The 13,907-nt window shown below is 36.1% G+C and overlaps 1 protein-coding gene across 2 annotated transcripts in view; it reads right to left on the bottom strand.

The window, feature by feature from the left end:
• HFM1 (helicase for meiosis 1) overlaps nucleotides 1-13,907 on the bottom strand; it is a 93,950-nt gene that overhangs the window by 29,309 nt on the left and 50,734 nt on the right. For both annotated transcript variants that reach the window (XM_036256707.1, XM_036256706.1), the window contains 5 exons: nucleotides 10,743-10,828; nucleotides 10,434-10,517; nucleotides 10,150-10,307; nucleotides 8,588-8,691; nucleotides 7,253-7,399 (listed from right to left, as the gene is read on the bottom strand). In XM_036256707.1, the coding sequence (XP_036112600.1) occupies nucleotides 7,253-7,399; nucleotides 8,588-8,691; nucleotides 10,150-10,307; nucleotides 10,434-10,517; nucleotides 10,743-10,828 (579 nt within the window). The remainder of the gene's footprint in view (nucleotides 1-7,252; nucleotides 7,400-8,587; nucleotides 8,692-10,149; nucleotides 10,308-10,433; nucleotides 10,518-10,742; nucleotides 10,829-13,907) is intronic.

Raw genomic sequence — 13,907 nt, 5'->3', positions numbered from 1 at the left:
CAGCAGTAAGTCTTTTTGATGTGCAGATTTGTTTCATTTCAAGTCTACAAAATTTTCACAAATTATGTCTTCTGATTTGTTTTTTCTTTTCTCTTTATGGAAAATTCATTAGATTGCTATCAGACTCCTAGATTATCCTCCCCTCCTTTTTTAATTTTCTGTCTCTTTGTCTTTTTGCTTTCATTTGTATTGTACAGACTTTATCTTCTGGCCTCCCGGCTAAGCTATTGTTTTTTCAATCAGAGTTTTTATTTCCTTGTACTCGCTCTTGTTAATTGTTTTTTTTCATGGCATCCTATTCTGTTTTATGGTTGCAATTTAATCTTTAATTTCTCTGAGGCTATTAATTAGTTTGTGTTACATTTTATTGCATTCCTGAATTATCCTGTTGTTCTTACATCCAATTTCTGTTTCTTTATTTTTTTTATTTTTATTTTTTTTAATCCTCATCCGAGGACATTTTTCCATTTTTTGTACAGACAGTGTGGGAGGGAGAGAGAGAAAGAGAGAGAGAGGGAAACATCGATGTGAAAGGGACACATCGAGTGGCTGCCACCCGCACGACCAACCAGGGCCGGGGACAAACTGCAACCGAGGTACATGCCCTTAGCGGGAACCGAACCCGGGTCTCTCCGGACCGCAGGTGGATGCTCTAACCGCTGAGCCAAACCGGCCAGGGCTCTGTTTCTTTATTTTGGGCTTTCTTTCATATATTCCAGATTTTCCTTAAATGTCTCTTCATTCTTGGCTGGCTGTCTGTAAGACAGTCCTATTCTAGCGCCATTTAACACATGAAAAAATTAACTGACACAGAGGTTAAGTAACACATTCAAGACTATGCAAACAATAAATAGCAGCTCTGGCCGGTTTGGTTCAGCAGTTAGAGCATCAGCCTGTGGTCCAGAGACCCGGGTTTGGTTCCTGCTGAGGGCATGTACCATGGTTGCAGTTTGTCCCCAGCCCTGGTTGGGTCATGCGGGTAGCAACTACTCAATGTGTCCCTTTCACGTCGATGTCTCTGTCTCAGTCTCTGTCTCTCTCTCTCTTCCTCCCAGTCTATCTGAACAAAAAATGGAAAAATGTCCTCGGGTGAGGATAAAAAATAATAATAATAATAAATAGCAAATTTGATTTTCTAATTCAGGCAGTCTAATTCTAGAGCCTGATCTCTCGACCACCCTGCCTCCTCTGTTATACTGCTGCCTTAGTTCTCCACAGAGAGCATTTAATTCATTTAAGAAAAAAATGTACTGTTTTGGAGGTGAGAAGACTAGGAGGAAATGCCTTGCAGGTTGTTTTACAATAAGGGATAAGGAATTGCTGTGTCCCTTAATCCAAGGACTTCTAATAGATGCATGTCTAAATATTACCACAAGATGGTGCACAATGACTACACACATTTGATCCCAGCAGTGAAAACTAACTAGAACTGGGGAGTCTAATTTTAGAGATTCTGGAAATTTCCCCAAAATTTCAAGGCAGAGTTAGAAAATCTTGTAAAGAATTATGACTATACAAGTGTTTTCATAGAATACTAGTACATGGATATTACCTAAGTAACAAACACTTTTGACTGTATTTCTGTTAGAAATGGCACTTAGAAAATGTAAGTGTTCCTCTGCCCCCAACCTACTCCCTCCATCCCCCAAATTGTCTGAATTTGTCTTATTAATAAAAGCTTACAGAGATTGATAAATGGAAAAATAAGGCTCTCAGAGATAACTGACCTAAGCTAAGCTGTACTCTTAGGTAAAGAGATCACATATCCGCCCTGGCCGGTTTGGCTCAGCGGTTAGAGCGTCGGCCTGCGGTCCTGAGAGACCTGGGTTCGGTTCCCGCTAAGGGCATGTACCTCGGTTGCAGTTTGTCCCCGGCCCTGGTTGGTCGTGCGGGTGGCGGCCACTCGATGTGTCCCTTTCACGTCGATGTTTCTCTCTCTCTCTCTCTCTCTCTCTCTCTCTCTTTTCCTCTCTCTCCCTCCCACTCTATCTGTACCAAAAATGGAAAAATGTCCTCGGGTGAGGATAAGAAAAAAAAAAAAAAGAGATCGCATATCCCATCATTATCATAATCTGAAATTCATATTTTTATAGTTTTGTTACATATTATAGCAATTTACATATAATTAATGTATGTTTTTAAAGTCCCCAGTTCTAAGTACTTAAAGTAAAATAAATTTATTAATGTCAACTAGAAATGTATTTAAGGAAAATATTCAAAATTATTTTAGCAGGGTCAATTATGGCTGTTGGAGCAAGGGTCAGTTGCTTAAATTTTTTTCAGAAACTGAAAATAGCAGGTATCCATGACAAACTTAGCCTCACATCCTAATTTTAAATTCAAATAATTTGGTCTGTGCATAAGCTACTGGAGTTCATATTGCTAAGAGATTTATTCAGACTTTTGCAGTTCCTAATTTATGTGAATCATAGATTTATGCACGGTGATTTTACTTTTTTAAATGAAAACATCTTTTAATTTAGTGTCAAGTATTATACTATAGTTTTTGTTATTTATTTTTCAAGAAAAGAATCACACTGCTGAATTGGAGTTCTTGATTTTGCAATTTAATGCACATATACTCTAAAGAGTATAAAGAAAAGCAGCCTACCTTTTGACTAGTACTTAATTGTGCATACTTCCAATGCTTGAGCACTGGTTTTAATCTGAATTTTTCTAGTACATTAAATTTTCATAGTCTGATTGGCATAAGAAATGCAAATGAATTTATTAATGTCAAATCACTTTCTTCAAATAAAACAAAGCCCATACTTCTTATTGAGAATGCATTTAAAGGATAATAAGGTTAAATGCCTAAAGTTCATATATTAAGAACTGGCCTGAAAAAAAATATTAAAACTTTTACAACTGAAAAACTATTTTTCATATTGCCATATCTTTAAAATAGCAAAAATATTTTTCTAAATTCTACAAAAATTTGTATCTCTTCAACTATTACTATATTTGAAAAACTACTGCTAAGAGAATGTTTCCAATGAGTTGTAGAAAGCATAAAAAGAACTTTTAATTATAATATATATACTTAGATGCATACTATTGTTTTTATATATGGTCCTATAATTTGACAACATATTAAATATTTGTTGAACTTACAAGCACATTTGAAAATTATCACTTAGCAACTATATTCTCTGAACTAAATATCAGTTTGTATCACTACATAATATGGTCTGATGAGAAGTCAGAAAAACTGAAATTTGGTTTTGAGAAACTCCAAATTTTGTTTTCACAACCTTAGTAGGGCAAATCTGACCCCCTCATTGTGAGAAGACAAGGCAGATTGTATATGTATGTTATGCTGAAAGGTATAATTGTGTACCTTTATTTGAGGATATATTGATTTGCATATAATAATTGAATTATACAATCAGGATGTTCATAAGATTTGGGATGGTTGTATATGTGAAGGGGTGTGTGTGTGTGTGTGTGTGTGTGTGTGTAATAAAGCAGTTACCTGACAAGAAGCGTCTTTTATCTGTTTTCCACAAGTTTGTGCTGAACATGTGGGGAACTTTTGCCTTTATTTTTATAAAGGCTCATGCTAGTAGGAAGTATAATAAACGTCCAACTTTTACTACAGTTGCAAGTAACAGAAACTTTTCAAGCTATTTTTAAAAACAGGTGGTAGGTGGGGTTTTAAAATGTATTACATGAACACAGATAGCTCACAGAATCCAAAAGTAATGCAGCTAAGCAGCAAGACTGAAACCAAGAAGTGGAAAGTCATCAGAACCTGGCTGTGGCATTTGCACCTCTGCCTCCCTCTGTACTTCTGCTTTACTCTTCTCGTCCGTTGTCCAGCTATCTAGGATTCTTTCCTCACTTAGTAAAGGATTGCTGTCTTATAGCTCTGAGTTTATAGTATCTTAGTGCAGTTCTGATTCTAAATTGCCTTTTTTAAACTGGGGTATTTCCTTCTGGGAATATGAAATTGGGACTGATTAAAAGCAGCTTACTTTGGTTCCTGATCACTTTTGCTGTCAGGAAAATAGTGGCCAGAATGGAGATGAGGAAAATGTAGTATAAATAAGGCAAACATGACTTTGTGATGTTGTAGTCAGTTCTAAGAAAAAGGGAGTCAATGAAAGCTAGTAAGAAACCCTTCTTCCTTTTTCAATCTCCAAACATATACACCATGAGTTTTTTTTTCTTAAGAAAAAAATAAAAGAAAAATGGAAAGACTTCCTTCTACAGGATGATATAATATCAACAAGTGGTAACATTCAGAAAATACTCCATTAGTTTACAAAACATTTTCACCTACACTGTTTTTCATTTGTTTATTAACATAATCATTTAAGTAGGTATTCCTCTAATTTCATTCAACAGATACTTATTGAGAACCTACAATCTACCATTTCCAAAATATATTTTGGAGACAATGATAGGACATGCTAACATATTAGATGTGGGATAAAAAAAGGAAATAATCAAGAATGACTCTTAGGTTATAGTCCTGAGCAACTTGGCAGATGAACAGGTGGTAGACCCACTGACTGAAATAAAGACTGGAAGACAAGTAAGTACTTAAAATGTAGGATGAAGAAAGGGTGAGGAGATCGTAAGTTCAGATCTGTTCGATTTTACTGGCCTAAGAAACATCCAAATGGAGATGTTCAGTAGACCTCTTTATATATCAGTAGCATTTAAAGACATAAAAATGGATAAGATCACCTAGGAAAATAATGTAGACAGAAAAAGGGAGGCTTGGGACTGAGTCTTAGGTAGCTCCAATATTTTATAAGCCAGAGAAAGAAAGAAGGGTAAGAAAATTATTTTTAAAATAGCTTTTTTTTTTTTTTTTAATCCTCACCCGAGGACATTTTTTTTGATATTTTGTTCAGATAGAGTGGGAGGGAGAGAGAGAGAGAGAGAAACATCGACGTGAAAGGGACACATCGAGTGGTCGCCACCCACATGACCCAACCGGGGCTGGGGCCAAACTGCTACCGAGGTACATGCCCTTAGCGGTAACCGAACCCGGGTCTCTTCAGACTGCAGGCCGACGCTCTAACCACTGAGTAAAACTGGCCAGGGCATAGCCATTTTTTAATTGGGTTCTTTGTCTTTCTTTTGTTGAGTTGTATGAGCACTCTATATATATTGGAAATTAATCCCTTATCTGATATATCATTGGCAATTATGCTCTCCTATACAGTTGGTTGCCTTTCCATTTTGATGATTGTATCTTTTGCTGTGCAGAAGCTTCTGAGTTTGATGTAGTCCCATGTGTTCATTTTCTCCTTTGTTTCTGTTGCCCTAGGTGATGTATCAGTGAAAATTCTGCTGCGTATGATGTCTAAAATTTTGTTGCCTACATTTTCTTCTAGGATTTTTATGGATTCATTAGTCACATTTAAGTCTTTTATCCATTCTGAGTTTATTCTTGTGTATAGTGTAAGTTGATGGTCTAGTTTCTTTTTTTTTTTTTGCATTTAGCTGTCCAATTTTCCCAACACCATTTATTAAAGAGGCAATTAAAAAATGGGCAGAGGAACTAAATAGACACCTCTCCAAACAGGACATACAAATAGCTAAGAGACATATGAAGAAATGCTCAACATCACTAATCATCAGAGAGACGCAAATTAAAACAACAATGAGGTATCACCTCACACCTGTCAGAATGGCCGCCATCAACAAATCATCAAACAACAAGTGTTGGCGAGGGTGTGGAGAAAAGGGGATTCTAGTACACTGCTGGTGGGAATGCAGACTGGTGCAGCCACTATGGAAAACAATATGGTGTTACCTCAGAAAAATTAAAAATTGAACTTCCATTTGACCCAGTGATCCCACTTCTAGGAATATACCCTAAGAAGCCTGAAACACCAATCAGAAAGAATATATGTACCCCCATGTTCATAGCAGCACTATTTACAATAGCTAATATCTGGAAACAGCCCAAATGTCCATCAGTAGATGAATGGATAAAAAAGCAGTGGTACATATGCACAGTGGAGTACTATGCAGCTGTAAGAAGGAAAGATCTCTTATCCTTTGAGACGACATGGAGGGACCAGGAGAGTATTATCCTAACCGAAACAAGCCAAACAGAGAAAGACAAGTATCCTATCTCACTTATTTGTGGAATATAATGAATATAACAGTCTGAGGAATGGGGTAGTTCCAGAGATGTGGAAGTGGGATACAGACTGACAATCCCCAGAAGAGGAGGTGGTGGGGGAGAGATAAACCACAGAACTTATATGCATGTATGCATGAACAATGGACATGGACAACAAAGCGGGGGACAGGGAAGGGAGAGAGGGGGAGGGAGGAATCTGGGGGGAAAAGGAGAAACATTTGTAACAAAAATAAATAAATTAATGAATAAAAAATCCTTTCGGTTGTTGCAGTGATATCTCATTATACATTAATTTCTTCTTTTTAATAAATTTATTGGGGTGATATTGGTTAATAAATTATATAGATTTCAAGTGTACAATTCTATGATACATCATTTGTATATTGCATTGTGTGCCCACACCCAAAGGCAAATCGTATAGATTAATTTTTCTTAAATCCTTCCATATGTTCTTGACTGGATATCCTCTATTTTGAAGTATTGGTTCAATCTTATGCCCATTTTCCTAATAACTTCTCTTTTATTTACAAACATAGGTGTTCTTTATATTTCCATTGATTTTTAGAGGGAGTGAAAAGGAGGAAGGGAAGGGGAGGGGGAGAAGGAGAGAGGTGGGGGAGAGAGAGAGAAAAATACCAATGTGAGATAGACACATTGATTGGTTGCCTCCTGCACATACCCTGACCAGGGTTGGGGATCAAGCCTGCATTGCAGGTACGTGCCCTTGACTGGAAATCAAACTCATGACTCTTTGATACATTAGCCAACGCTCTAATCACTGGGCTACACTGGAGAGGGGTCTGATGCAATTTTTAATGGTAGTTTTTAAATTATAATTTCTCTCTTTTTTCTGGCAGGTATATAATAATACAATTGAATTTTAAATTGAAATATAATTCATACCATAAAATCCATCCCTTTAAGTATACAATTCATTGTGTTTTAGTATATCCCCAAGGCTATGCAACTCTCACCACACTTTAATTCCAGAACACTGTCATCACAAAAAAAAATCGTGTACCTATTAGTAGTAATGGCTCCTCATTTTTTCCTATCCCTGGTCCCTGGTAACCACTAATCTACACACACATTCTTTTGTGGCCATATCTTTGCTTTAATGCAAAATTATATATAACTATTTACCTTTATTGGATTCTGCCACAGTAGATCTATCTGAATGTTTAGAATGGGAAATCTCTGTTTCTGATTTTTTTCGCATAATTATTTGATTTCCAAACCTCTTAGGTCCTAAGTAAAAGACTGTAAATTTCTGCTGAATATCAAGTCCAACTGGAAAAAGGAAAAAAGCATGTAAGTGCTATTTAAATCATATAAACACATATATGAGACCACTCATTTGTTTTTCTCTCTCTTATACTTAAAAACAATTTTTTTTTCTTTATTGATTTTAGAGAGAGAGGAAGTGAGAGAGAGAGAAACATGGATGAAAGAGAACATCGACTGGCCACCTCCTGCATGCCCCCCACTGGGGATCAGGCCCACAACCTGGGCATGTGTCCTGATTGGGAATCGAACTGGTGACCTCTTGGTGCATGGATTGTTGCTCAACCACTGAGCCACACTGGCCGGACTATCTCTTATACTTTATACCTTTTGAACTAAAAGGGCTATGCCCTGGCCAGTGTGGCTCAGTGGTTAGAGCGTCGGCCTGCGGTCCAGAGAGACCAGGGTTCTGTTCCCACTAAGGGCACGTACTTCGGTTGCAGTTTGTCCCCAACCCTGGTTGGGTTGTGCGGGAGGCAGCCACTTGATGTGTCCTATTCACGTTGAAGTTTCTCTTCTTCTCTTTCCCTCCCACTCTATCTGAACAAAAATTAAATAAAAAATAAATAAAAGGGCTAATAAGCCCAGAAAATAAAAATGCAAAGAAAATGTTTAAAACTAAAAATTTATGCATCAACATAAAAATAAAAACAATGGCCCTGGCTGGTTTGGCTCAGCAGTTAGAGCGTTGGCCGGTGGACCAGAGTCCCAGGTTTGGTTCCCCTAAGGGCATGTACCTTGTTTGCAGTTTGTCCCTGACCCCAGTTGGGGTCGTGTAGGTGGCAACCATTCAATGTGTCTCTCTTACATGGAAGTTTCTCTCTCTCTTCCTCCTTCCCTCCCTCCTGCTCTATCTGAGGATAAATGCAAAAATGTCCTTGGGTGAGGATAAAATAAATAAATAAATAATATAAAAATAAATAAAAACAATGTTCCCACAATAATTGATATTCACCTATTTTGGAAAATAGAATATGTATAAATGAACAGATAAAATTTTAATTTTGTTATCCTAATCCATGGCATCTTTTAGATATCTAAATACAGAAAATTTCCTTTATAATGATATTATTTAAATCAATTCTTTTTATACAATATTATTTATGCATATCGTTTTAATCAGCATAAAGGAAATAATTTTTAAAAGATATTATATTCTTTACATTCATGTCTTCATTACTTCAATGAACTTACCATATTCAGAACTAATTAGATTTATGCTAAGTTCTTCAGATTTAAGAGCTCTCTTCACATCAACCTTTTTAGTCCAATTTCCAGTTTTTAGTAAAACAGAATCCCTGAAAAAGAGCAATTTAATTAATACATCATTTAATTGAATATTACATGAAATAATATGTTAACCTTCAAGAGCTGAATGATCCTAAGATACGTCCTATCTGGTAGTAAACTGAAGTCAGTATTGAAAGTTACTTTCCCTGAATTTTTGGAAGAGGAAATGGAGTGTCAATAAAACTACCACAACCGTAATTTTCTTAACCACACGTTGACCTAACAGCTGATTCCAAGTTACACTGACTCATTTCAGGCCCACCTGAATATATAGTTGCTTATTAATAACCCATGAGCTTGTCCCTTAAACCTTATACCTTTAAAACAGCTACACATAAATTACATGACTTTGTGAGAACTTCAATAGTATAAAACTAATATAAAATAGTTTGTATCTATAACATCACAAACAAATCAACAACCAATTTTGTGAGAGAACTTCTTTTAGTCTCATATAATCAACACTGTCATTAGATTTCACTGTCACAGAGAATAAAGATTTTTATAATGATATATTTGCTGGAAGTGTGTCACGGCTAGTTGCAGGAAAGTAGGCACCAGTGAAAGGGATATCCTGTCAGGCAATGCAGATCCTTTAGGAATCTTGCATGGACATTTTAGGAAGGTATCTTCCAGTACACTGGCAACAATTAGGAGATTCCCATTTCAGAGTCACTGCCATTCCTGAATTTACAAGTATACACAATAATATGCTTAGGAGCACAAGCTCTGGAGTCAGAATGCTTGGGTTCAAATCTAGACTTTAAACTATCTATATGACCTTGAACAGACTGATTAAACTCTCTTGGTCTCAACTTTCTCTGTAAAATGTAAATAATAATAGCACTTGTCTCCTACAAAGATTAAACAATTAAATACCTGGAACTTACTAGTGCTCAAAAAATATTAGCTATAGCTATAACTGATAGCCTTAGAGTTTGCTTATGACATCTTGGAAAAAAATTAGGAAAAAAAAAACTCAAGTAAAAATTATAGAATGGCATGCTAGAGAACTAGGTATAAGAGAAGTATCTCCTTTATATATTTAATCTGGTTCCCTGGATCCTATAATGGAGCTATAGAAGTTTGTTAGATTTAAATTTGGAAATAGAAGATATATTTTGAAGTGAGTAATAAGGTCATGAAGGATTAGAGAAAAGCAACAAAATAAGAAAGTTCAGCAACAGTGGACTATGCATACTCCTAAAGGTTATTGATTTACTCATTTCAAACCATGGCAATAGACTTTATACTTTGTTCATTAGAGTACTAAATATAATCACCTAAAACAATAGACCGAATGTTAATATCTTCTTTGATAGACAAACAGAGAAACTACCCCATTATAGCATCAGGAAAATATAATTTAATTAATCCCACAGTGATTGTATTACTTTTTCTACTCAGTGGAATTTTTCTTTTATACTATATGCTTAGAAATAAAACCAAATAGATTTTACACTTACATAATTTTGTGCTTAAAAACCAGTTGGTTATCTGCATCGCCTATGATTAAGGTAACATAGTGAGAATGTGGCGCTGTTCTTTTAGTTTGTAGCTGTTCAGAGTTTCTTAATATAATGGTCACTAATATTTCCGCCATGGCATTGCTATATCTTGCAATCTTTAAAAAAGGTAGGCATAAAAAGTGTTAAAAATAACCTTACTATTCATACTCAGCTCCAAGTCAGCTATGGATAACACTATTCCTGATAAGACAATCAAAATATCTAGAAAAGAAAGTATTTACCTGTTCTACTTTGAGTTCATATTTTGGAAGATACATCACTGTTTCTTTTATCTGAGTTCCAAAAGGGGGATGTCTATTTAAAATCTAAAAACATTTATGTCGTTATATTCTTACCACAACACTAAAAATTTTTTAGTAAAATACTTTTATAGCCAATAGTTTAAATAATGTTACTACTTAAAACCTTAAGTTAAAATACTTATGACTATGAGAAGGAAAATCATTTTAATAGAAATAAAGATATAAAAGTTAAGCTTTAGAATGCACATACAACAGAGGTAACATTAGGAATAAGTGAATATTAAATACCAGTTCAAGTTCCCTTGCATCTGTTTCTTCTATTTTTTTAAAGGAAGTCAAACCTGCATTAACCATTGCATTTGACAATGTTATACCTGTGAAAAATTAATCAAATAGCATTTTTAAACAATCCATTTTAAACTAAATCTATAATTAAATATTTAACTACATTAGTAAAAAAATTATTACAGATCCAGACTAATAACTAATTTTTAAAAGTGTTAATAAATGTTTTCAGTTAAATTAATTGGGCAGTGACATTATTCAGTTGTTCATATTTTCTTTTTCAAACTGAAATAAAATACACATTTGCTTGCTTTACAAAAGAAAAAGGAACTCTTTGGTTTACATGACAACTCAGCCCTTAGTTTTATCATTTGTCATCCACAAAGCAAGTACCAAGAGACATCTATTATTACACTCATGTTTGAAAAAGGCACTTTAATCAGGGATGAGAATACTGCTTTATAAAACTATAGCGTTCTGAGCATTTCTGTCTTAGGCAAGTTCCCTCTCTGTCTGTACCTAAATAAGATAATTTTACTCTTCTGCCTAAAATTTACAATGTCTTTCCATTTCATTTAGAATAAAATGACAATTTCCTTACTGTGGCCAAACTCCCTTACCTATATGACCTGACCACAGCTTACCTCTCCCATCTAATTTCTAATCATTCTCCTTTTGCTAAATATTGTCCAGCCACACTACTTTAATTTTGTTTCTTAAATATATCAAATTCACTTCCATCTTTGGACCTTTTCTTTTTCTTTATGCTTTAAGAAATGAAAACTTTAATTTCTTACACTCATGAACAAATTTAGCCAGATCCCCAAATAGAAGATATTGTTAGAAGTATAAAATTCCAAAATATTACCACTCCGTCTAAAGCACATATATTACTGGTAATGGTATTACACTCCTATTTCTTTACTCACATCTTTATTCTCTCTTGGGAATTTTTCTCACTCATTCTGAAGACACAACTCCTAATATTCATAATTCCTTAATGTTCATTTCCATTTTCCCTCAAAACTTCTGAATTTTAATTTTTTAGTTTATAAACATTGTTGCAAATCAATGTATATTACTTATTTCCTGATGCTCTATAACAGTGGTTCTCAACCTGTGGGTTGCGACCCCTTTGGTGGTCAAATGACCCTTTCACAGGGGTCACCTAAGACCATCGAAAAACACATATTTCCAATGGTCTTAGAAACCAAGACACTGCTCCTTTATCCATCTCCAGGCAGGTCCGCCCACATGCAGATATGCCCACATACGAGTACCCAGCGTGATGACATCGCACCAACCCCATTGCATACACCCCGTACAAATACAGGTGCATGTAACAGGGTTGGTGCCATAATGTACTTATGCAGACCAGTCACACGTGTAGAGAGCAGCTACTGTGTAGAAAGTAGCTACTCTGTTAAAAGCAGCTACTGTGTTGAAAGCAGCAGTATTGGAGGTAAAACGGCACTTCATAAATTACAATTACTGGTTAATGTAAAATCATGTCCTATAAAATCATCAAGTACTGCGGGGGAAAAAAAAATCTGTACCATGGGAACTTAATCTGGATGCTGATCAGTCTTTTTATATTCAACTGTGGTTGATGTGACTACTGCCCCCTTGTGATAGTAACAGGTATGTACAAAAAACAACACAGAGAATGGTAAATCATAGGAAACTTTAATGAACTGTATTGACTAAACTATGCCATGTATCATCTTTTATATTATTAAAGCTATTATTATATATTATTTTCATTAGCAAACCATCCCGTTGGTATCGTGTAGAGAAGAACGTTAAGAAAAGAAAATATAGTGATGATTTTTTACAGTATGGTTTTACCTCAATAATTACTGCAGGAATTGAGAAACTGCAATGTGTTATTTGTTGTGAAGTTCTATCAGCCGAATCTATGAAGCTGAACAAACTAAAACGCCATTTTGATAGCAAGCCTCCAAGCTTTGCTGGCAAGGATACCAACTATTTTAGAAGCAAAGCTGATGGATTCAAGAAAGCTAGACTTGACACTGGTGGCAAGTACCACAAACAAATCATAGCAGCCATTGAAGCTTCATATTTGGTGGCACTCAGAATTGCCAGAGCTATGAAACCTCACACCATTGCTGAGGATTTACTGTTGCCAACAGCCAAAAACATTGTTTGAGTTATGATTAGAGACAAATTTGTTAAGAAATTGAGTGCAGTTTCCTTATCTAATGACAGTGTCCACAGAAGAAGAGATAACATGTCTGCTGATATTCTTGATCAGGTAATCCAGGAAATAAAATCTGCTCCACTTCCAATATTTAGCATCCAGCTTGATGAATCTATAGACGTTGCAAACTGTTCAGTTACTGGTTCACATGAGGTATATTAATGATGGCGACTTTAAAGATGACTTTCTTTTTTGCAAACCTCTTGAAACGACAACTGCTGCACATGATGTATTTGACACAGTTGGTTTATTTCTGAAAGAGCATAAGAGCTCTTGAGAAAAGCTTTGTGGTATTTGCACAGATGGTGCTCCAGCTATGCTAGGATGTCGATCTGGATTTCAACGTTTGATACTGAATGAGTCACCAAAAGTCATCAGAACTCACTGTATGATTCATTGGCAAATATTAGCAACAAAAACGCTGCCACAAGAGTTATAAGAAGTAATGAAAAGCGTCATAAGTTCGTAAGTTCTGTCAATTTCATAAAGGCAATCACGTTATATTTTTATAGCAGGAGGGAGAAAAGGAGGAAGAGAGAGAGAAACATCAACGTGAGACAGACACATCAACTGGCTGCCACTCACACAACCCCAATGGGGGCCGGTGACAAACTGCAACCAAGGTACGTGCCCTTTGCGGGAACCGAACCCAGGACTCTCTAGTCCACAGGCCGACACTCTAACTGCTGAGCCAAACTGGCCAGGGTAAGACGAGCACTTTAACCAGTCAACTGTTGCCCGGGCTGGTTTGGCTCAGCGGTTGGAGCGTTAGCTTGCGGTCTGGAGGGACCCGGGTTTGGTTCCCGCTGGGGGCACATACCTCGGTTGCAGTTTGTCCCCGGCCCTGGTTGGGTTGTGTGGGTGGCGACCACTCGATATGTCCCTTTCACATCGATGTTTCTCTCTCTCTCTCTCTCTCTCTCCCTCCCACTCTATCTGAACAAAAT

This window comes from Molossus molossus, unplaced genomic scaffold, assembly GCF_014108415.1.
Source record: "Molossus molossus isolate mMolMol1 unplaced genomic scaffold, mMolMol1.p scaffold_m16_p_12, whole genome shotgun sequence".
Lineage (NCBI taxonomy): Eukaryota > Metazoa > Chordata > Mammalia > Chiroptera > Molossidae > Molossus > Molossus molossus.
Note: the sequence above shows the minus strand (reverse complement) of the source record. Positions and strands in the feature narration are given on the sequence as shown.